The sequence below is a fragment of the Asparagus officinalis genome, chromosome 5, assembly GCF_001876935.1.
Source record: "Asparagus officinalis chromosome 5, Aspof.V1, whole genome shotgun sequence".
NCBI lineage: Eukaryota > Viridiplantae > Streptophyta > Magnoliopsida > Asparagales > Asparagaceae > Asparagus > Asparagus officinalis.
Window position 1 is genome coordinate 86,792,277 of NC_033798.1, and position 23,539 is coordinate 86,815,815.

At 45.1% G+C, this 23,539-nt stretch overlaps 1 protein-coding gene across 1 annotated transcript in view; it reads left to right on the forward strand.

The window, feature by feature from the left end:
- The window catches only part of LOC109843515 (phospholipase A1-II 1-like), a 7,646-nt gene extending 7,320 nt beyond the window's left edge, over nt 1–326 (forward strand). Inside the window, 1 exon segment of the mRNA XM_020412452.1 lies at nt 1–326. This exon segment is cut by the window's left edge and continues 8 nt beyond it. Within this exon segment, the coding sequence (XP_020268041.1) occupies nt 1–211 (211 nt within the window). The 3' untranslated portion in view covers nt 212–326.

The following is a 23,539-nucleotide window of genomic DNA, read 5'->3' on the forward strand; positions in this document are numbered from 1 at the left end:
GGCGGGGGTTCAGGGGAGTAGGGGGGGATTTAAGTTGGAGGTGGATAGAGATGTGGCTTTGGTAAATAAGTCAATTGATGGGGTTAAGGACGAGTATTTGGTGCCGGTTAGTTGGTGGGTGGTGAAGAATAAGGGGATGGTGCAGGCGGAGGACGGGCATTGGAGGTTGATGGATCATGAGGAGGATGGTGATCAGGATCCCCTTGAGTGATTTGAATTAGGATGTGGAGTTTTGAATTTGTATTTGTAATTGGGTGGTGTGGGAGTACTGAGTTTTTAGGAAACTGGTCAATTTAGCGGGTGTCGGAGTTAATTGTAGCTTAAAAAAAAAGGGCATCTCCTACTATCGTATATATCAACTACTGCATCAGAACTACTAAAAACAGTTTAACTGTTGTTTATTTGATATAGTTACAACAAAATAAAGGTAAAACATAATTATTATGAAAAATTGTCGATGGATTCAAAACTTTAATTAGTTTCAACTAGCTAGGCTCATTTTGAATGCACCTTCATCCGCATATGATTTAAAGCCTAAAATGTAGCTGCAACATTCAAGATCAGACAAGGTACGTATTCCGAAAATAAGAGGGGGAAAAACACACACATATATAAAATGTAGCTGCAACATTCAAGATCAGACAAGGTACGTATTCCGAAAATAAGAGGGGGAAAAACACACATATATAAAACATCGATGCACAAGAACTATAACTATACCAATCTTGGCGACACTAATCTTAAACGTTTAAGGATCTAGACTGTTCGTTAAGCCTGAGTCATTCTGGGCTCTAAGCTTGGACAAATCCGGTTCATTGCAAGAAGAGTAAAAGAACCATTAAGCATCCCATTAGCAATAGGCTTAATTATAAGCTACTTCAGTAAAATGTACCCCATCCCAGCTAACATATCTAAAAGGATCACTACATGCTTTTGTTGGTTTCGCATGTAGACCCTAACCTTAGAACAAGCATGCAAAGCAAATATTTCTCTAAGTTAAGATATAAGGCGAACTTGGAAGTTCAGGCTAACTTGATAGTTCAGGCGAACTTGGATGTGTTAGGAACCTTGACCCCAATATTAGTTTGTTTTGATGATAACAAATATTATATGTTGTGTGCATTATGTGCTAACATTTGTTTTACAGTATCAGAGCTATATTAACAATTATATTCAAAGAGATACTCAAGATGACATAGATGAGTTCAACACAAAATAAAGAAAAAAAGAAGATATACTTTATTATCAAAATATAATTTTACATTTTCTTTACTTAGAATTTTGTATAAGCCTTGATCACTCACACACATACACACACATAGTTTTAGAACACACTAACACATGCTTAGTGTGTTGGTAAACAAAAAAAATCTCCTATGTTAGCCATTAAAGTTTATAGATATTGAGTGAGTCTTAAAACATTTTAATTATACCCTTTAGCAGTTCGAATCTGGAAAAACTCAAATGACTAAAGTTGTAAGCCTCTTCAACAGCTTTCCAAAAAGTCTTAAATCACCTCATTCCGAGGTCGGAAGAGAAAGTTACAGCTAAAATACTAAAAACAGTATTCCAGAATTTGTGAGTTTACAGTGTAGTCGACTATTATGCCTTGTAGTCGACTACTAAGAAATTTTTTAACTACACGGAGTCTATTTAGACTCAGTGTAGTCAACTACTATGACTTGTAGTCGACTACAGATGCAGTTTTTCAGATTTCAGGTTTTAAATAAGTGACTGTTTATAGCCGTTTTGTGGACGTTAATTGGGTTTAAAATTATGTCATTTCAGAGGCTATAAATAGGTTTAAACATCAGAAAACAAGCACCAAGTTTAGCACTTGTAAGATTCATATATGGTGTAAATTAACTCTCTAAACTTTCAGTTTTTTGATTTGTTTTTCCATAAAAGAGAGTTTCTGATATTGCCTATGTTCCTATCATTCTTAGAGCTTATTTAGGCAATATTTAGAAAGTCAAAAAGATTGATAAGCCACTGTTACACGTTCACATCCACATTAAGGCTTGTAGGCGTCTAAAAATGCCTATGGGTGCCCGCACACAGCTCAAGACAAAGAGAAGGTGATGAACGCCGTTATCCGAATCAAAGAGGATTATCCAACGCCGACAAGCGCATGAAGCGAATCGGCAAACTGTTGATGACACGACAACGAACCACCGCAATGGAAAACACCAAGTGGACCGCACGCGTTAATCAACTCAAAGCATACAAACGCGCCCAACAGTCAGTTAACACGCACGCATCATTCAGCTCGTGCATGTCAATCAGTGCGCGCGTCAATCAGTTCACGATGGCGTCAATCAACGTACATTAATCAACTCGCGTGGAGCATACAAGTCAACACGACGGATGAGTAAACAAAACGGGAGAAACTACAAGTCCCGGAAGACCGGAAAAGTCGTAAAACGCAAGAAATCAGCATAACAAAAGATCTCAGCGCGCCGCGCGGGACGGACCAAACCGACCCGCGCCCGTGCGGGTCGGAATGATCCGACCCGCGCAAGCGCGGGTCGGAATGATCCGACCCGCGCCGGCGCGGGTCGGAATCAACCGACCCGCGGCGGCGCGGGTCGGTTCCATCCGACCCGCGCAAGCGCGGGTCAGACTTGTCCTGCGCGCGCTGTTTTGACCCGGTTCGGTTTTTGATGGTTTTTCTCGAGATTTGTTGGTTCCAGATGTTCTTAACTGGCTTGAGATCATCCCCAAACGTGGTTAGGCTGTTGTTAACTGAAGATAGAGCCAAATCACTTGTTCTTATCCAAATAACCGCTTCCTAAGCCCTATAAATACAAGCCTATGGTCTCCTTTCAGCGGGGGGCGATTGATTATCAAGACGAGGAGGTGCTGCCGGATTGTGGAGTCAAAGGAGCACGAATTTCAGCGAGGGTTGACAGATCTTGGCGAGTTCTTCGGCATAAAGAAGGAGAGTTCGAGAGATCCGACGCCCGTTCCCGTCCCTTGAGATTAGGCTTGGTCTTAATCTCGAGAAGAGCCCTGATTTCGCTTGGTCGATTTCAGCGCTTCAAATCAAATACTTCCTCGGCGAAGGCGAAGCTCTGCCGAATTTTCCATCAACCGGATCCAGATCTAAGGCGGTCCACGGATAAACCCCGGCACAGGCAAAGATCCCACGCAAGCAGAAGACCGATAAACGATCTCTGCGTTTGTTTTGACGAGAGTTGTAAACTTTTGTTTTCATTGTGTAAAAGTCTTATAAAAAGACAATCTTTTTTTGTTTTCATTGTAACGATTGAAGTTGTAATGAATACCGCAATGAATACATCAATTTTCGACGCAAACAAACTGGCGACCACAGTGGGAGCCAACAGCTTCGCTGCCGGAGCTGTCGTGTCGCAACCTCGGATCTGCATCCCGGTTGAAGAAGTGGTCGAATACGAGTTCGACCAACTGAAGTTCGAGGAATATCTGTCGTCCTCCTCCTCCAGATCCTCCGCCTCTCGCAAGCGAAGGAAGATCAACGCCCCCGTTGTTGCGGTAGCTGAACCTTACAACGCCCTTCCGGCCTCCAATGAGTCCGGATCTGCAGATCTGAACTCCTCCTCAATCAAGGAGTTGAGTACAGAAGGCGCGCCTATTTTATCAAAGAGAACTCGTCAAAGGCAGCGCCAACGCTGTGCGCGCCAACTCGCTAGAGCCTTGGAGTCAATTGACGGGATCCGTTATGAGGCGGATCTGAAAATTAGGCAACGTCAAGCGCCCCAACAGCGGAAAAATGCCCTCTCCTCCAAATCACCAACAAGTGAATGGGTACAAGTCAAAAGGACCCGTTCAACTCTTGAAGAGCGGATCAAAAAGCGTCGCGTACTGCTTGCGCATGCGCGAATTCTTGCGCAAGAGGTCAAAAGATTGCAGAGGGAAGAAGTGGAAAAGAAGCCACCAAAACTGCACAAAGTTTGGAGGCCAAAGTCCAAGACGGCGGCCGAAAAGATCGAAAAATGCGGGTCACTCAAATCCGACCCGCCGAACTGCAGGTCACTCAAATCCGACCCGCCAATCTGCAGGTCACCCAAATCCGACCCGCCAATTTGCAGGTCGCCCAAATCCGACCCGCCAAATCGCGGGTCACTCAAATCCGACCTGCCAATCTGCAGGTCACCCAAATCCGACCCGCCAATTTGCAGGTCGCCCAAATCCGACCCGCCAAATCGCGGGTCACTCAAATCCGACCTGCCAATCTGCAGGTCACCCAAATCCGACCCGCCAATTTGCAGGTCGCCCAAATCCGACCCGCCAAATCGCGGGTCACTCAAATCCGACCTGCCAATCTGCAGGTCACCCAAATCCGACCCGCCAATTTGCAGGTCGCCCAAATCCGACCCGCCAAATCGCGGGTCACTCAAATCCGACCTGCCAATCTGCAGGTCACCCAAATCCGACCCGCCAATTTGCAGGTCGCCCAAATCCGACCCGCCAAATCGCGGGTCACTCAAATCCGACCTGCCAATCTGCAGGTCACCCAAATCCGACCCGCCAATTTGCAGGTCGCCCAAATCCGACCCGCCAAATCGCGGGTCACTCAAATCCGACCTGCCAATCTGCAGGTCACCCAAATCCGACCCGCCAATTTGCAGGTCGCCCAAATCCGACCCGCCAAATCGCGGGTCACTCAAATCCGACCTGCCAATCTGCAGGTCACCCAAATCCGACCCGCCAATTTGCAGGTCGCCCAAATCCGACCCGCCAAATCGCGGGTCACTCAAATCCGACCTGCCAATCTGCAGGTCACCCAAATCCGACCCGCCAATTTGCAGGTCGCCCAAATCCGACCCGCCAAATCGCGGGTCACTCAAATCCGACCTGCCAATCTGCAGGTCACCCAAATCCGACCCGCCAATTTGCAGGTCGCCCAAATCCGACCCGCCAAATCGCGGGTCACTCAAATCCGACCTGCCAATCTGCAGGTCACCCAAATCCGACCCGCCAATTTGCAGGTCGCCCAAATCCGACCCGCCAAATCGCGGGTCACTCAAATCCGACCTGCCAATCTGCAGGTCACCCAAATCCGACCCGCCAATTTGCAGGTCGCCCAAATCCGACCCGCCAAATCGCGGGTCACTCAAATCCGACCTGCCAATCTGCAGGTCACCCAAATCCGACCCGCCAATTTGCAGGTCGCCCAAATCCGACCCGCCAAATCGCGGGTCACTCAAATCCGACCTGCCAATCTGCAGGTCACCCAAATCCGACCCGCCAATTTGCAGGTCGCCCAAATCCGACCCGCCAAATCGCGGGTCACTCAAATCCGACCTGCCAATCTGCAGGTCACCCAAATCCGACCCGCCAATTTGCAGGTCGCCCAAATCCGACCCGCCAAATCGCGGGTCACTCAAATCCGACCTGCCAATCTGCAGGTCACCCAAATCCGACCCGCCAATTTGCAGGTCGCCCAAATCCGACCCGCCAAATCGCGGGTCACTCAAATCCGACCTGCCAATCTGCAGGTCACCCAAATCCGACCCGCCAATTTGCAGGTCGCCCAAATCCGACCCGCCAAATCGCGGGTCACTCAAATCCGACCTGCCAATCTGCAGGTCACCCAAATCCGACCCGCCAATTTGCAGGTCGCCCAAATCCGACCCGCCAAATCGCGGGTCACTCAAATCCGACCTGCCAATCTGCAGGTCACCCAAATCCGACCCGCCAATTTGCAGGTCGCCCAAATCCGACCCGCCAAATCGCGGGTCACTCAAATCCGACCTGCCAATCTGCAGGTCACCCAAATCCGACCCGCCAATTTGCAGGTCGCCCAAATCCGACCCGCCAAATCGCGGGTCACTCAAATCCGACCTGCCAATCTGCAGGTCACCCAAATCCGACCCGCCAATTTGCAGGTCGCCCAAATCCGACCCGCCAAATCGCGGGTCACTCAAATCCGACCTGCCAATCTGCAGGTCACCCAAATCCGACCCGCCAATTTGCAGGTCGCCCAAATCCGACCCGCCAAATCGCGGGTCACTCAAATCCGACCTGCCAATCTGCAGGTCACCCAAATCCGACCCGCCAATTTGCAGGTCGCCCAAATCCGACCCGCCAAATCGCGGGTCACTCAAATCCGACCTGCCAATCTGCAGGTCACCCAAATCCGACCCGCCAATTTGCAGGTCGCCCAAATCCGACCCGCCAAATCGCGGGTCACTCAAATCCGACCTGCCAATCTGCAGGTCACCCAAATCCGACCCGCCAATTTGCAGGTCGCCCAAATCCGACCCGCCAAATCGCGGGTCACTCAAATCCGACCTGCCAATCTGCAGGTCACCCAAATCCGACCCGCCAATTTGCAGGTCGCCCAAATCCGACCCGCCAAATCGCGGGTCACTCAAATCCGACCTGCCAATCTGCAGGTCACCCAAATCCGACCCGCCAATTTGCAGGTCGCCCAAATCCGACCCGCCAAATCGCGGGTCACTCAAATCCGACCTGCCAATCTGCAGGTCACCCAAATCCGACCCGCCAATTTGCAGGTCGCCCAAATCCGACCCGCCAAATCGCGGGTCACTCAAATCCGACCTGCCAATCTGCAGGTCACCCAAATCCGACCCGCCAATTTGCAGGTCGCCCAAATCCGACCCGCCAAATCGCGGGTCACTCAAATCCGACCTGCCAATCTGCAGGTCACCCAAATCCGACCCGCCAATTTGCAGGTCGCCCAAATCCGACCCGCCAAATCGCGGGTCACTCAAATCCGACCTGCCAATCTGCAGGTCACCCAAATCCGACCCGCCAATTTGCAGGTCGCCCAAATCCGACCCGCCAAATCGCGGGTCACTCAAATCCGACCTGCCAATCTGCAGGTCACCCAAATCCGACCCGCCAATTTGCAGGTCGCCCAAATCCGACCCGCCAAATCGCGGGTCACTCAAATCCGACCTGCCAATCTGCAGGTCACCCAAATCCGACCCGCCAATTTGCAGGTCGCCCAAATCCGACCCGCCAAATCGCGGGTCACTCAAATCCGACCTGCCAATCTGCAGGTCACCCAAATCCGACCCGCCAATTTGCAGGTCGCCCAAATCCGACCCGCCAAATCGCGGGTCACTCAAATCCGACCTGCCAATCTGCAGGTCACCCAAATCCGACCCGCCAATTTGCAGGTCGCCCAAATCCGACCCGCCAAATCGCGGGTCACTCAAATCCGACCTGCCAATCTGCAGGTCACCCAAATCCGACCCGCCAATTTGCAGGTCGCCCAAATCCGACCCGCCAAATCGCGGGTCACTCAAATCCGACCTGCCAATCTGCAGGTCACCCAAATCCGACCCGCCAATTTGCAGGTCGCCCAAATCCGACCCGCCAAATCGCGGGTCACTCAAATCCGACCTGCCAATCTGCAGGTCACCCAAATCCGACCCGCCAATTTGCAGGTCGCCCAAATCCGACCCGCCAAATCGCGGGTCACTCAAATCCGACCTGCCAATCTGCAGGTCACCCAAATCCGACCCGCCAATTTGCAGGTCGCCCAAATCCGACCCGCCAAATCGCGGGTCACTCAAATCCGACCTGCCAATCTGCAGGTCACCCAAATCCGACCCGCCAATTTGCAGGTCGCCCAAATCCGACCCGCCAAATCGCGGGTCACTCAAATCCGACCTGCCAATCTGCAGGTCACCCAAATCCGACCCGCCAATTTGCAGGTCGCCCAAATCCGACCCGCCAAATCGCGGGTCACTCAAATCCGACCTGCCAATCTGCAGGTCACCCAAATCCGACCCGCCAATTTGCAGGTCGCCCAAATCCGACCCGCCAAATCGCGGGTCACTCAAATCCGACCTGCCAATCTGCAGGTCACCCAAATCCGACCCGCCAATTTGCAGGTCGCCCAAATCCGACCCGCCAAATCGCGGGTCACTCAAATCCGACCTGCCAATCTGCAGGTCACCCAAATCCGACCCGCCAATTTGCAGGTCGCCCAAATCCGACCCGCCAAATCGCGGGTCACTCAAATCCGACCTGCCAATCTGCAGGTCACCCAAATCCGACCCGCCAATTTGCAGGTCGCCCAAATCCGACCCGCCAAATCGCGGGTCACTCAAATCCGACCTGCCAATCTGCAGGTCACCCAAATCCGACCCGCCAATTTGCAGGTCGCCCAAATCCGACCCGCCAAATCGCGGGTCACTCAAATCCGACCTGCCAATCTGCAGGTCACCCAAATCCGACCCGCCAATTTGCAGGTCGCCCAAATCCGACCCGCCAAATCGCGGGTCACTCAAATCCGACCTGCCAATCTGCAGGTCACCCAAATCCGACCCGCCAATTTGCAGGTCGCCCAAATCCGACCCGCCAAATCGCGGGTCACTCAAATCCGACCTGCCAATCTGCAGGTCACCCAAATCCGACCCGCCAATTTGCAGGTCGCCCAAATCCGACCCGCCAAATCGCGGGTCACTCAAATCCGACCTGCCAATCTGCAGGTCACCCAAATCCGACCCGCCAATTTGCAGGTCGCCCAAATCCGACCCGCCAAATCGCGGGTCACTCAAATCCGACCTGCCAATCTGCAGGTCACCCAAATCCGACCCGCCAATTTGCAGGTCGCCCAAATCCGACCCGCCAAATCGCGGGTCACTCAAATCCGACCTGCCAATCTGCAGGTCACCCAAATCCGACCCGCCAATTTGCAGGTCGCCCAAATCCGACCCGCCAAATCGCGGGTCACTCAAATCCGACCTGCCAATCTGCAGGTCACCCAAATCCGACCCGCCAATTTGCAGGTCGCCCAAATCCGACCCGCCAAATCGCGGGTCACTCAAATCCGACCTGCCAATCTGCAGGTCACCCAAATCCGACCCGCCAATTTGCAGGTCGCCCAAATCCGACCCGCCAAATCGCGGGTCACTCAAATCCGACCTGCCAATCTGCAGGTCACCCAAATCCGACCCGCCAATTTGCAGGTCGCCCAAATCCGACCCGCCAAATCGCGGGTCACTCAAATCCGACCTGCCAATCTGCAGGTCACCCAAATCCGACCCGCCAATTTGCAGGTCGCCCAAATCCGACCCGCCAAATCGCGGGTCACTCAAATCCGACCTGCCAATCTGCAGGTCACCCAAATCCGACCCGCCAATTTGCAGGTCGCCCAAATCCGACCCGCCAAATCGCGGGTCACTCAAATCCGACCTGCCAATCTGCAGGTCACCCAAATCCGACCCGCCAATTTGCAGGTCGCCCAAATCCGACCCGCCAAATCGCGGGTCACTCAAATCCGACCTGCCAATCTGCAGGTCACCCAAATCCGACCCGCCAATTTGCAGGTCGCCCAAATCCGACCCGCCAAATCGCGGGTCACTCAAATCCGACCTGCCAATCTGCAGGTCACCCAAATCCGACCCGCCAATTTGCAGGTCGCCCAAATCCGACCCGCCAAATCGCGGGTCACTCAAATCCGACCTGCCAATCTGCAGGTCACCCAAATCCGACCCGCCAATTTGCAGGTCGCCCAAATCCGACCCGCCAAATCGCGGGTCACTCAAATCCGACCTGCCAATCTGCAGGTCACCCAAATCCGACCCGCCAATTTGCAGGTCGCCCAAATCCGACCCGCCAAATCGCGGGTCACTCAAATCCGACCTGCCAATCTGCAGGTCACCCAAATCCGACCCGCCAATTTGCAGGTCGCCCAAATCCGACCCGCCAAATCGCGGGTCACTCAAATCCGACCTGCCAATCTGCAGGTCACCCAAATCCGACCCGCCAATTTGCAGGTCGCCCAAATCCGACCCGCCAAATCGCGGGTCACTCAAATCCGACCTGCCAATCTGCAGGTCACCCAAATCCGACCCGCCAATTTGCAGGTCGCCCAAATCCGACCCGCCAAATCGCGGGTCACTCAAATCCGACCTGCCAATCTGCAGGTCACCCAAATCCGACCCGCCAATTTGCAGGTCGCCCAAATCCGACCCGCCAAATCGCGGGTCACTCAAATCCGACCTGCCAATCTGCAGGTCACCCAAATCCGACCCGCCAATTTGCAGGTCGCCCAAATCCGACCCGCCAAATCGCGGGTCACTCAAATCCGACCTGCCAATCTGCAGGTCACCCAAATCCGACCCGCCAATTTGCAGGTCGCCCAAATCCGACCCGCCAAATCGCGGGTCACTCAAATCCGACCTGCCAATCTGCAGGTCACCCAAATCCGACCCGCCAATTTGCAGGTCGCCCAAATCCGACCCGCCAAATCGCGGGTCACTCAAATCCGACCTGCCAATCTGCAGGTCACCCAAATCCGACCCGCCAATTTGCAGGTCGCCCAAATCCGACCCGCCAAATCGCGGGTCACTCAAATCCGACCTGCCAATCTGCAGGTCACCCAAATCCGACCCGCCAATTTGCAGGTCGCCCAAATCCGACCCGCCAAATCGCGGGTCACTCAAATCCGACCTGCCAATCTGCAGGTCACCCAAATCCGACCCGCCAATTTGCAGGTCGCCCAAATCCGACCCGCCAAATCGCGGGTCACTCAAATCCGACCTGCCAATCTGCAGGTCACCCAAATCCGACCCGCCAATTTGCAGGTCGCCCAAATCCGACCCGCCAAATCGCGGGTCACTCAAATCCGACCTGCCAATCTGCAGGTCACCCAAATCCGACCCGCCAATTTGCAGGTCGCCCAAATCCGACCCGCCAAATCGCGGGTCACTCAAATCCGACCTGCCAATCTGCAGGTCACCCAAATCCGACCCGCCAATTTGCAGGTCGCCCAAATCCGACCCGCCAAATCGCGGGTCACTCAAATCCGACCTGCCAATCTGCAGGTCACCCAAATCCGACCCGCCAATTTGCAGGTCGCCCAAATCCGACCCGCCAAATCGCGGGTCACTCAAATCCGACCTGCCAATCTGCAGGTCACCCAAATCCGACCCGCCAATTTGCAGGTCGCCCAAATCCGACCCGCCAAATCGCGGGTCACTCAAATCCGACCTGCCAATCTGCAGGTCACCCAAATCCGACCCGCCAATTTGCAGGTCGCCCAAATCCGACCCGCCAAATCGCGGGTCACTCAAATCCGACCTGCCAATCTGCAGGTCACCCAAATCCGACCCGCCAATTTGCAGGTCGCCCAAATCCGACCCGCCAAATCGCGGGTCACTCAAATCCGACCTGCCAATCTGCAGGTCACCCAAATCCGACCCGCCAATTTGCAGGTCGCCCAAATCCGACCCGCCAAATCGCGGGTCACTCAAATCCGACCTGCCAATCTGCAGGTCACCCAAATCCGACCCGCCAATTTGCAGGTCGCCCAAATCCGACCCGCCAAATCGCGGGTCACTCAAATCCGACCTGCCAATCTGCAGGTCACCCAAATCCGACCCGCCAATTTGCAGGTCGCCCAAATCCGACCCGCCAAATCGCGGGTCACTCAAATCCGACCTGCCAATCTGCAGGTCACCCAAATCCGACCCGCCAATTTGCAGGTCGCCCAAATCCGACCCGCCAAATCGCGGGTCACTCAAATCCGACCTGCCAATCTGCAGGTCACCCAAATCCGACCCGCCAATTTGCAGGTCGCCCAAATCCGACCCGCCAAATCGCGGGTCACTCAAATCCGACCTGCCAATCTGCAGGTCACCCAAATCCGACCCGCCAATTTGCAGGTCGCCCAAATCCGACCCGCCAAATCGCGGGTCACTCAAATCCGACCTGCCAATCTGCAGGTCACCCAAATCCGACCCGCCAATTTGCAGGTCGCCCAAATCCGACCCGCCAAATCGCGGGTCACTCAAATCCGACCTGCCAATCTGCAGGTCACCCAAATCCGACCCGCCAATTTGCAGGTCGCCCAAATCCGACCCGCCAAATCGCGGGTCACTCAAATCCGACCTGCCAATCTGCAGGTCACCCAAATCCGACCCGCCAATTTGCAGGTCGCCCAAATCCGACCCGCCAAATCGCGGGTCACTCAAATCCGACCTGCCAATCTGCAGGTCACCCAAATCCGACCCGCCAATTTGCAGGTCGCCCAAATCCGACCCGCCAAATCGCGGGTCACTCAAATCCGACCTGCCAATCTGCAGGTCACCCAAATCCGACCCGCCAATTTGCAGGTCGCCCAAATCCGACCCGCCAAATCGCGGGTCACTCAAATCCGACCTGCCAATCTGCAGGTCACCCAAATCCGACCCGCCAATTTGCAGGTCGCCCAAATCCGACCCGCCAAAGTGCGCGCAGGACAAGTCTGACCCGCGCTTGCGCGGGTCGGCGCGATCCGACCCGCACGAGCGCGGGTCGGACTTGGCCGACCCGCGCCGCCGCGGGGCGGACTTGGCCGACTAGGGATGATCTCAAGTCAGTTAAGAACCCCTGGAACCGATAAACCCTGCGAAAAACCACTTTAAAACAGTCAAAATGCGTTTCGGGTGTAAAACTGCGTGGCAGATTGGTCTGACCCGCGCTTGCGCGGGTCGGATCGCACCGTCCTGCGCTCGCGCGGGTTCGCCGACTTTTCTGGTCTTCCGGGACTTGTAGTTTCTCCCGTTTTGTTTACTCATCCGTCGTGTTGACTTGTATGCTCCACGCGAGTTGATTAATGTACGTTGATTAACGCCATCGTGAACTGACTGACGCGCGCACTGATTGACATGCACGAGCTGAATGATGCGTGCGTGTTAACTGACTGTTGGGTGCGTTTGTACGGTTTGAGTTGATTAACGCATGCGGTCCACTTGGTGTTTTCCATTGCGGTGGTTCGTTGTCGTGTCATCAACAGTTTGCCGATTCGCTTCATGCGCTTGTCGGCGTTGGATAATCCTCTTTGATTCGGATAACGACGTTCATCACCTTCTCTTTGTCTTGAGCTGTGTGCGGGCACCCATAGGCATTTTTAGACGCCTACAAGGCTTATAGGATTAGAATTGTACATTGCTTCAAAAGGTTCTCTCAGTTTATGAGAGAGGTTGATCTCTTGATCTAGAGGTCGGTTTACAATTGGCATGATATTGTCAATTGAATTTGTAATTTGCATGGTCTTATAAATTGGTCATGTTTACTTTTGATTTTGTAAGGTTTCAAAATCATAGTAACAACTCTCAAGCCGGATTTGCTTGGGGACTAGATGTACACCGAGGAGGTGGAACCAGTATACATACTTGTGTTTGTGATGTTCACTTTCTAAGATTGCCATTCTTTCTTTATAATTTATAATCTACTTTGCAAACTTATCCTCTAGTGTTTAAGTGTAAAGCTTCCACAGATTTTTATAACAACACGCTCTATTCTTAAGGGTCACGATCCTACACTTGGTATACATAAGCAAAATCAGACCATTCATTTGGTATCAGAGCAAGGTTGAAGAAATGGCATCAACTTCCGTCTCAAACTCAAAATTCAAGAAAGGTCATTCTATAAATCGTTCACCAATATTTGATGGACTAAATTATAATTATTGGAAGTGTTAAATGAAAATCTATCTCCAATCAATTGGCTACGAAATTTAGAATGTTGTGGAAACAAAATACGAGAAGCCAACTACTCCTTTCATGAAATGGGCTACATCTCAAAGGAACAATGCAAATTTGGATTCTAAAGAAATGAACGCCTTGTTCTGTGCTCTTGACAAGAATGAGTTCAATAGGTGTCAACGGCCACATCTACATATGACATTTGGCACACACTCAATGTAACTCATGAAGGCACAAGTAAGGTTAAAGAATCTAAAATTTCTGTTCTTGTACACATATTCGAATTGTTTAGAATGAAGAAAAATGAGACCATTGGAGAGATGTTTACAAGGTTTACCGATATCACCAATTCTCTCATCGGTCTTGGAAAAGTATACACTCAAGTGGAGATGATGAGAAAGATACTTCGTTCACTTACTCCACTATGGGAAAAGAAAGTTACTATAATAAAGGAAGCAAATGACTTATCAACTCTTACGGTAGAAAATCTAATTGGTAACCTCATGGCTTATGAAGTTCAAATTGAAGATAGAAAGAATGAGGATGAAACAAAGAATAAGAAAGTGCTTGCATTCAATACTACTTCCGATAAAGAAAATTTGGATGATGATGGAGAAATGAGCATGTTTGCACACAAGTTTTGAAAGTTCATAAAACAAGGTAAGTTCAAATCAAAAAATTCAAATTCAAATAACTTACTTTGTTTCAAATATAACAAACCAGGACATATGAAGAAATATTGTCCATTGTTGAAAAATTAGCAAAAATTAAATTATTTTAACAATTTCAACAATATTCAAAACAACAAGAAAAATGAAGGCTTTGGTGGCTACATGGGATGATAGTGATGATTCGTCTTCGGATGAAGAAATCGAAGAAAAGGAAAGCGCCCATATGTGTTTTATGGCACAAGATGAAGTAAGAAACAATGAAGTGCTTTTAGATGCTTTCAATGAATTATATGAAATATTTTTGAGATTAAAGGCTTCACATAATTTTCTTAAAGGTGAAAATAAAAGATTACTTGAAGAAATTTCTGATTTTAATTATTCTACGATTTTTAATTCTCAAGTAATTGAATTGAAAGAGGAAAATGAATCCTTGCTTAAAGAAAATTATATTTTGACTAATGAGAATGTTTATCTAAAATAAGAATGCAATGATTTAAAAATTCGCTTTAATGTTTTAGATAAAGATATTTCTTCTATTAAATTAAAATATGATGATATATGTTTGAATGTTAGTAAATTCAATAAAGGTAAAGAGAATTTGTATAATTTGCTATCATTTCAAAAATCTTCAAACAATCATTTTGGCATTAGATTTGTTCCTAAGTATTTTACGAAGAATGATTATGTTTTGAAGAATAATAATCAGAATATTCATGCTAAACAAAATAAGTATATATGGATTCCTAAGAATTTGAATATTCATGATAGGAATGATTATATTTCATCTTATATGTATGAAGTTTGCAATTCAAAGAATTATACTTATGTTAATAAATGGAAACCAAATTCCAAATGGATTTGGATTCCTAAGGGCTAATCCTAATGATATAATACAAAAGGGTACCAATGTGCTTAATATTTTTATTAAGGTACCCGGGAAAAGAAAGTTTTAACTAGAATTATGTTTATTTCTTTTTGCTAATGACAAAGAGGGAGTTATATAGAAAATTTTAATTTTTTACTAATACTTTGATGCAGGGGAAGTAAAAGATTTTATTTAATGATTTCATGCAGGGATTTAATGACTTCATGCAGGGGATTAAAATTTTTATAACTTAATAACATATATTTGTCATCATCAACAAGGGGGAGAATGTTAGAAATCATGACCCCAAGATTAGTTTGTTTTGATGATAATAAATATTATATGTTGTGTGTATTATGTGCTAACATTTATTTTGCAGTATCAGAGCTATATCAACAATTATATTCAAAAAGATACTCAAGACATGGATGAGTTCAAGGCAAAATAAAGCAAAGAAGAAGATATACTTTATTATCAAAATATAATTTTATATTTTTTACTTAGAAATTTGTACAAGCCTTGATTGCTTACACACATGCACACACATAGTGTTAGAACACACTAGCATATGCTTAGTGTGCTGGTTAACAATAAAAATCTCCTATGTTAGCCATTAAAGTTTATAGATATTGAGTGGGTCTTAAAATATTTTATTTATACTCCTTAACAATTTGAATCTAGAAAAACTCAAAAGACCAAAGTTGTCGGTCTCTTCAACAGCTTTCCAACAAATCTTAAATCACCTCATTTCGAGGTCGGATGAGAAAGTTATAGTCAAAATACTAAAAATAGAATTCTAGAATCTGTGAGTTTACAGTGTAGTCGACTACTATGCCTTGTAGTCAACTACTAAAAAATTTTCTGACTTTATAGAGTCTTTTTAGACTTAGTGTAGTCGACTACTATGACTTATCGTCGACTACAGATGCAGTTTTTCTAGATTTTAGTGTTTGGGTCAAAAATTAATGTTTTCATTACCTTGAATCTATTACAACTTTAATCGTTACAATAAACTCAAATGAATAAAAAAATTGATCTTTTTATAAGATCTCTTTTACAATGAAAATGAAAGATTACAACTCTTGTCAAACTACACACAGATCCTATTTAATAATCTCTGTTTTGCGTGAGATCTTTGCCTGTGCCGGGGACGTTGATATCCGTGGACGACCGCGAATCAGATCCGGTTGTCGGAAAATTGATAGAGCTCCTACTTCACCAAGGAAGTATTCGCTTGAAGCTCTAAAATCGACCAAGCGAAATCAGTAGCTCTTCTCGAGATTAAGACCAAACCTAATCTCGAGGAACGGACGGACAGGGCTTCAGATCTCTCGAACTCTCCCTCTTTATGCTGAAGAACTTCACCGAGATCAGTTAGCCTCCTCAGAAATTCGTGCTCCTTTGACTCCTCAATCCGACAGCACCTCCTCGTCTTAATAATATTCCGCCCTCTGAAATGAGCCCCTAGGCTTGTATTTATAGGCTTCGCTTGGGGGGTATTTGGATGAGAATGAGCGATTTGGACTTATCTTCAGTCAATAACGACCTAACCACGTTTGTGGATGATATCAAGTCAGTTGGGAACTCCTGAAAAAAATAAATCCTGAGAAAACTACTCAAAACCGTCGAAAACGCGTTTGGAGATCAAAACAGCACGATGGGCACTAGTGACCCGCCGGGGGGGGTCGGATGCGTCCGACCCACGCGGACGTGGGAAGTTTGGCCTTGGCTGAACTTTTTTGGTGTTTTTTGATTTTCTGGGACTTGTATTTTCTGTCATTTTGTGTATTTTATCGTCTTGTTGACTTAAAGAAAATGAATTGAAAAGAGGAAAATGAATCATTGCTTAAAGAAAATTATATTTTGACTAATGAGAATGTTTATCTAAAATAAGAATGCAATGATTTAAAAATTCGCTTTAATGTTTTAGATAAAGATATTTCTTCTATTAAATTAAAATATGATGATATATGTTTGAATGTTAGTAAATTCAATAAAGGTAAAGAGAATTTGTATAATTTGCTCTCATTTCAAAAATCTTCAAACAATCATTTTGGCATTAGATTTGTTCCTAAGTATTTTACGAAGAATGATTATGTTTTGAAGAATAATAATCAGAATATTCATGCTAAACAAAATAAGTATATATGGATTCCTAAGAATTTGAATATTCATGATAGGAATGATTATATTTCATCTTATATGTATGAAAATTGCAATTCAAAGAATTATACTTATGTTAATAAATGGAAACCAAATTCCAAATGCATTTGGATTCCTAAGGGCTAATCCTAATGATATAATACAAAAGGGTACCAATGTGCTTAATATTTTTATTAAGGTACCCGGGAAAAGAAAATTTTAACTAGAATTATGTTTATTTCTTTTTACTAATGATAAAGAGGGAGTTATATAGAAAATTTTAATTTTTTACTAATACTTTGATGCAGGGGGAGTAAAAGATTTTATTTAATGATTTCATGCAGGGATTTAATGACTTCATGCAGGGGATTAAAATTTTTATAACTTAATAACATATATTTGTCATCATCAACAAGGGGGAGAATGTTAGAAATCTTGACCCCAAGATTAGTTTGTTTTGATGATAACAAATATTATATGTTGTGTGTATTATGTGCTAACATTTATTTTGCAGTATCAGAGCTATATCAACAATTATATTCAAAAAGATACTCAAGACATGGATGAGTTCAAGGCAAAATAAAGCAAAGAAGAAGATATACTTTATTATCAAAATATAATTTTATATTTTTTACTTAGAAATTTGTACAAGCCTTGATTGCTTACACACATGCACACACATAGTGTTAGAACACACTAGCATATGCTTAGTGTGCTGGTTAACAATAAAAATCTCCTATGTTAGCCATTAAAATTTATAGATATTGAGTGAGTCTTAAAATATTTTATTTACACTCCTTAACAATTCGAATCTGGAAAAACTCAAAAGACCAAAGTTGTCGGTCTCTTCAACAGCTTTCCAACAAATCTTAAATCACCTCATTCTGAGGTCGGATGAGAAAGTTACAGCCAAAATACTAAAAATAAAATTCTAGAATCTGTGAGTTTACAGTGTAGTCGACTACTATGCCTTGTAGTCAACTACTAAACAATTTTCTGACTTTATAGAGTCTTTTTAGACTCAGTGTAGTCGACTACTATGACTTATCGTCGACTACAGATGCAGTTTTTCTAGATTTTAGTGTTTGGGTCAAAAATTAATGTTGTTCATTACCTTGAATCTATTACAACTTTAATCGTTACAATAAACTCAAATGAATAAAAAAATTGATCTTTTTATAAGATCTCTTTTACAATGAAAATGAAAGATTACAACTCTTGTCAAACTACACACAGATCCTATTTAATAATCTCTGTTTTGCGTGAGATCTTTGCCTGTGCCGGGGACGTTGATATCCGTGGACGACCGCGAATCAGATCCGGTTGTCGGAAAATTGATAGAGCTCCTACTTCACCAATGAAGTATTCGCTTGAAGCTCTAAAATCGACCAAGCGAAATCAGTAGCTCTTCTCGAGATTAAGACCAAGCCTAATCTCGAGGAACGGACGGACAGGGCTTCAGATCTCTCGAACTCTCCCTCTTTATGCTGAAGAACTTCACCGAGATCAGTTAGCCTCCTCAGAAATTCGTGCTCCTTTGACTCCTCAATCCGGCAGCACCTCCTCGTCTTAATAATATTCCGCCCTCTGAAATGAGCCCCTAGGCTTGTATTTATAGGCTTCGCTTGGGGGGTATTTGGATGAGAATGAGCGATTTGGCCTTATCTTCAGTCAATAACGACCTAACCACGTTTGTGGATGATATCAAGTCAGTTGGGAACTCCTGAAAAAAATAAATCCCGAGAAAACCACTCAAAACCGTCGAAAACGCGTTTGGAGATCAAAACAGCACGATGGGCACTAGTGACCCGCCGGGGGGGGTCGGATGCGTCCGACCCACGCAGACGTGGGAAGTTTGGCCTTGGCTGAACTTTTTTGGTGTTTTTCGATTTTCTGGGACTTGTATTTTCTGTCATTTTGTGTATTTTATCGTCTTGTTGACTTGCACGCGTCATTAACTCACTTCATGCGTTCGTTAGCTTCTTTAGGGCACTTGGAACTGACCGACAAGCATGTCAAGCACTTTGGATCTGACCGATAAGCACGTCGAGCACTTTGAATCTGTTCGACAAGCACGGCAGGCACTTTGGATCTGACCGCCAAGCACGACAGACACTTTGGATCTGACCGCCAAGTACGTCGAGCACTTTGGATCTGACCGCCAAGCGCGGCGGGCACTTTGGATCTGACTGACGCGCATGAGCTAATTGGCAAGCACGTTCGGTCACTTGGAGCTGACTAACGCGCGCAAGCTGACTAACGAGCGTGACGGCCAATTGGAGGTGGCCGGTGAGCGCACGAGACACAGTTGGTTCGCCATTCCGGTTCATGCACTTGTCACCGTCAGATAATCCTCTTAGACTAAGATAACAACGTTCGTCATCTTCTCTCCGTCTCGAGCTGTGTATGGACACCTATAAGGATTTTTAGACGCCTACGTTTAGGTTTTGAATAAATGACTTATAACCGTTTTGTGGACGTTAATTGGGTTTAAAATTATGTTATTTTAGAGGTTATAAATAGGTTTAAACATCAGAAAATAAGCACCAAGTTTTGCACTTGTAAGATTCACATATTGTGCAAATTAACTCTCTAAACTTTCATTTTTCGATCAGTTTTTCCATAAAAGAGAGTTTCTGATATTGCCTTTGTTCCTATCATTCTTAGAGCTTGTTTAGGTAATATTCAGAGAGTTAAAAAGATTAATAAGCCACTGTTATACATTCACATCCACATCAAGGCTTATAGGATTGGAATTGTACATTTCTTCAAAAGGTTCTCTCAGTTTATGAGAGGGGTTGATCTCTTGATCTAGAGGTCGGTTTACAATTGGCATGGTGTTGTCAATTGGATTTGTAATTTGCACGGTCTTGCAAATTAGTCAGGTTTGTTTTTGATTTTGTAAGGTTTCAAAATTATAGTGGAAACTCTCAAGCGGGATTTGCTTGGGGACTGGATGTACACCGGGGAGGTGGAACCAGTATACATGCTTGTGTTTGTGATGTTCACTTTCTGAGATTATCATTTTTTCTTTGTAATTTATAATCTACTTTACAAACTCACCCTCTAGCGTTTAAGTGTAAAGCTTCCGCAGATTTTTATAAGAGCACGCTCTATTCTTAAGGGTCACGATCCTACACTTGGTATACATAAGAAAAATTAGACCCTTCATTTGGTATCAGAGCAAGGTTAAAGAAAATGCATCAACTTCCGTCTCAAACTCAAAATTCAAGAAAGGACATTCTATAAATCATCCACCAATATTTAATGGACTAAATTATAATTATTGGAAGTGTTAGATGAAAATCTATCTCCAATCAATTGGCTACGAAATTTAGAACGTTGTGGAAACAAAATACGAGAAGCCAACTACTCCTTTCATGGAATGGACTACATCTCAAAGGAGCAATGCAAATTTGGATTCTAAAGCAATGAACGCCTTGTTCTGTGCTCTTGACAAGAATGAGTTCAACAGGGTGTCAACGGTCATATATGCATATGACATTTGGCACACACTCAATGTAACTTATGAAGGCACAAGTAAGGTTAAAGAATCTAAAATTTTTGTTCTTATACACATATTCGAATTGTTTAGAATGAAGAAAAACGAGACCATTGGAGAGATGTTTACAAGGTTTACCAATATCACCAATTCTCTCATCGGTCTTGAAAAAGTATAAACTCAAGTGGAGATGGTGAGAAAGATATTTTGTTCACTTACTCCACAATGGGAAAAGAAAGTTACCGCAATAGAGGAAGCAAATAACTTATCAACTCTTACGGTAGAAAATCTAATTGGTAACCTCATGGCTTATGAAGTTTAAATTGAAGATAGAAAGAATGAGGATGAAACAAAGAATAAGAAAATTCTTGCATTCAATACTACTTCCGATAAAGAAGATTCGGATGATGATGGAGAAATGAGCATGTTTGCACGCAAGTTTTGAAAGTTCATAAAACAAGGTAAGTTCAAATCAAAAAATTCAAATTCAAATAACTTATTTTGTTTCAAACGTAACAAACCAGGACATATGAAGAAATATTGTCCATTGTTGAAAAATTAGCAAAAATCAAATTATTTTAATAACTTCAATAATATTCAAAATAACAAGAAAATGAAGGCTTTGGTGGCTACATGGGATGATAGTGATGATTCGTCTTCAGATGAAGAAATCGAAGAAAAGGAAAGCGTCCATATGTGTTTTATGGCACAAGATGAAGTAAGTAACAATGAAGTGCTTTTAGTTGCTTTCAATGAATTATATGAAACATTTTTGAGATTAAAAGCTTCACATAATTTTCTTAAAGGTGAAAATAAAAGATTACTTGAAGAAATTTCTGATTTTAATTATTCTACTATTTTTAATTCTCAAGTAATTGAATTGAAAGAGGAAAATAAATCCTTGCTTAAAGAAAATCATATTTTGACTAATGAGAATGTTTATCTAAAATAAGAATGCAATGATTTAAAAATTCGCTTTAATGTTTTAAATAAAAATATTTCTTCTATTAAATTAAAATATGATGATATATGTTTAAATGTTAGTAAATTCAATAAAGGTAAAGAGAATTTGAATAATTTTCTCTCATTTCAAAAATCTTCAAACAATCATTTTGGCCTAGAAGCATCAACAACTGAGATGATATAGAAAGCTCATTCCTCGGTAATTTCTTTGATGATGACACCGAGGTATCAATCAGGACGCTCTTTGAGGAGAAACAGGAAGATGAAGAGACAATCGACGACTTCGTCAAGCGCTTCCGGAATAAGTTGATCTGGATATCCATTTATATCTTGGAAGTTATGAGAGTAGCACCGTCCAAGACTTGGAATGAGTTGAAGGTGCGCGGAGAACAGACCGAACGCTTTCTCTGAAGGAAGAAAACCGAGAGAAGCCAACCGACGGCTAACTCTCCAAATTCAAATTTCGCCTCCCGTTGTAAGAGGAAGGCACCTGCAGTAGCTATTGATATTAATCAAACGTCACAGAAGCAATCCCAGAGACAACGAAAGACTTTGGATCCGAGACTCCAAAAAGAATTTTCCTTTAAGGACGAAGACGTTCCGACCATTTTTGAATCCCTCCTTAAAAATAACAAGATCAAGCTGTCACCTATCACAAATCAGGAGGAAACTAACAACACTTCGGATCTAAAGTACTATGCGTATCACAGGAGGATCCTTCTTCTCACCAAGGCTTGCTTCACTCTTAAGAAAAACATTTAAGCCTTGGTTGAAGCTGGCGTCCTAACGCCAAGATAAGCCGAATGAAGACTCTAAAGAGTATATGAGTATAAACTGATTCTCAAGACTTCAAAGAGTATACGAGTATAAACTGCTTCTTAATCCTCCGATGAGTATAAGAGATTAAACTACTTCTTTATAATACTCCAATAGGTATATGAGTCTAAACTGTTTCCTACCTTTAACGGAAAGTTCTTGGAGAATTTTGTACATAATATTCTTAAGGATAACCCGATCATGCAACTGAGTATAATGTTAGACCTAGTTTCACAAAGAAAGCTGGGGGTGGACAATTCATGTAACAAAAAGTTCCCGGAAGAATGCTATATGTTGTATTCTTAGAGATAACTCGGTTACTATAAAAAAAGTGGTGAATAAGAAACTCCCACTTAGACTCTGAATGCTTCCAAGGGTGAAACGCATCAAATTTTCGAGATTAATTCCACCAACTTCCAAGCACTCTTTTGCTGTGACGAGATTTGATCACTTTGTTGGATCAATCTTCCCTCACAAAAAAACTCCCACTGGTGTTTGATGATTCACAGTCTTCCTGTTTGGTGGGAAAATTTGAAGAAGATAATTGAGAATTAAGTTTGTTATATTATCTCTCTAACTGGCTTAGACAAAGAATGAATACAACGCTCTCAATACAATTTCTCTCTAACTAACTTAGAAAAAGAAATTACACTCTTCTTAATCGAAATCCCGATTTACAAAAGAGAAGAAAATGGACGGAGATCCTTCCTTTTGTTTAAGTTTGGATTCTTCACGGTAGCGATGAGATGCCTCTCTCAAATGCTCGCGTCGAGTTTGCTTCTCGTTGACGATCCGAACGTCTTGTTTCACTAGAACGTGGTTGATTCCTCTTGATTGACGTTGAGGAGAACTTGCATGAAAAGTTTGAAACTCTGAACGAGTTGATAACTCAGAGCGAGTTTAAACTCTTAAAAAAGAGTTGATTTGAACCGAAAATCGGTTAATAAGCTAAGAATGAAAACTCCAAGAATTCTCTGCTGTCGAGGATGTTCTTGGTCGAAGAATGCCGACTTCTCCTTTGTGCAGTTTTTACGCAAAAAGTCAATCCCTAAACTCAATTGAGTTTCTGGTATTTATAGAGGATTAATGGGTGTAACCGCCCCTTAATCTGCTCCTAAGTGGGGGACATGATCCCCTCAAATCGTGG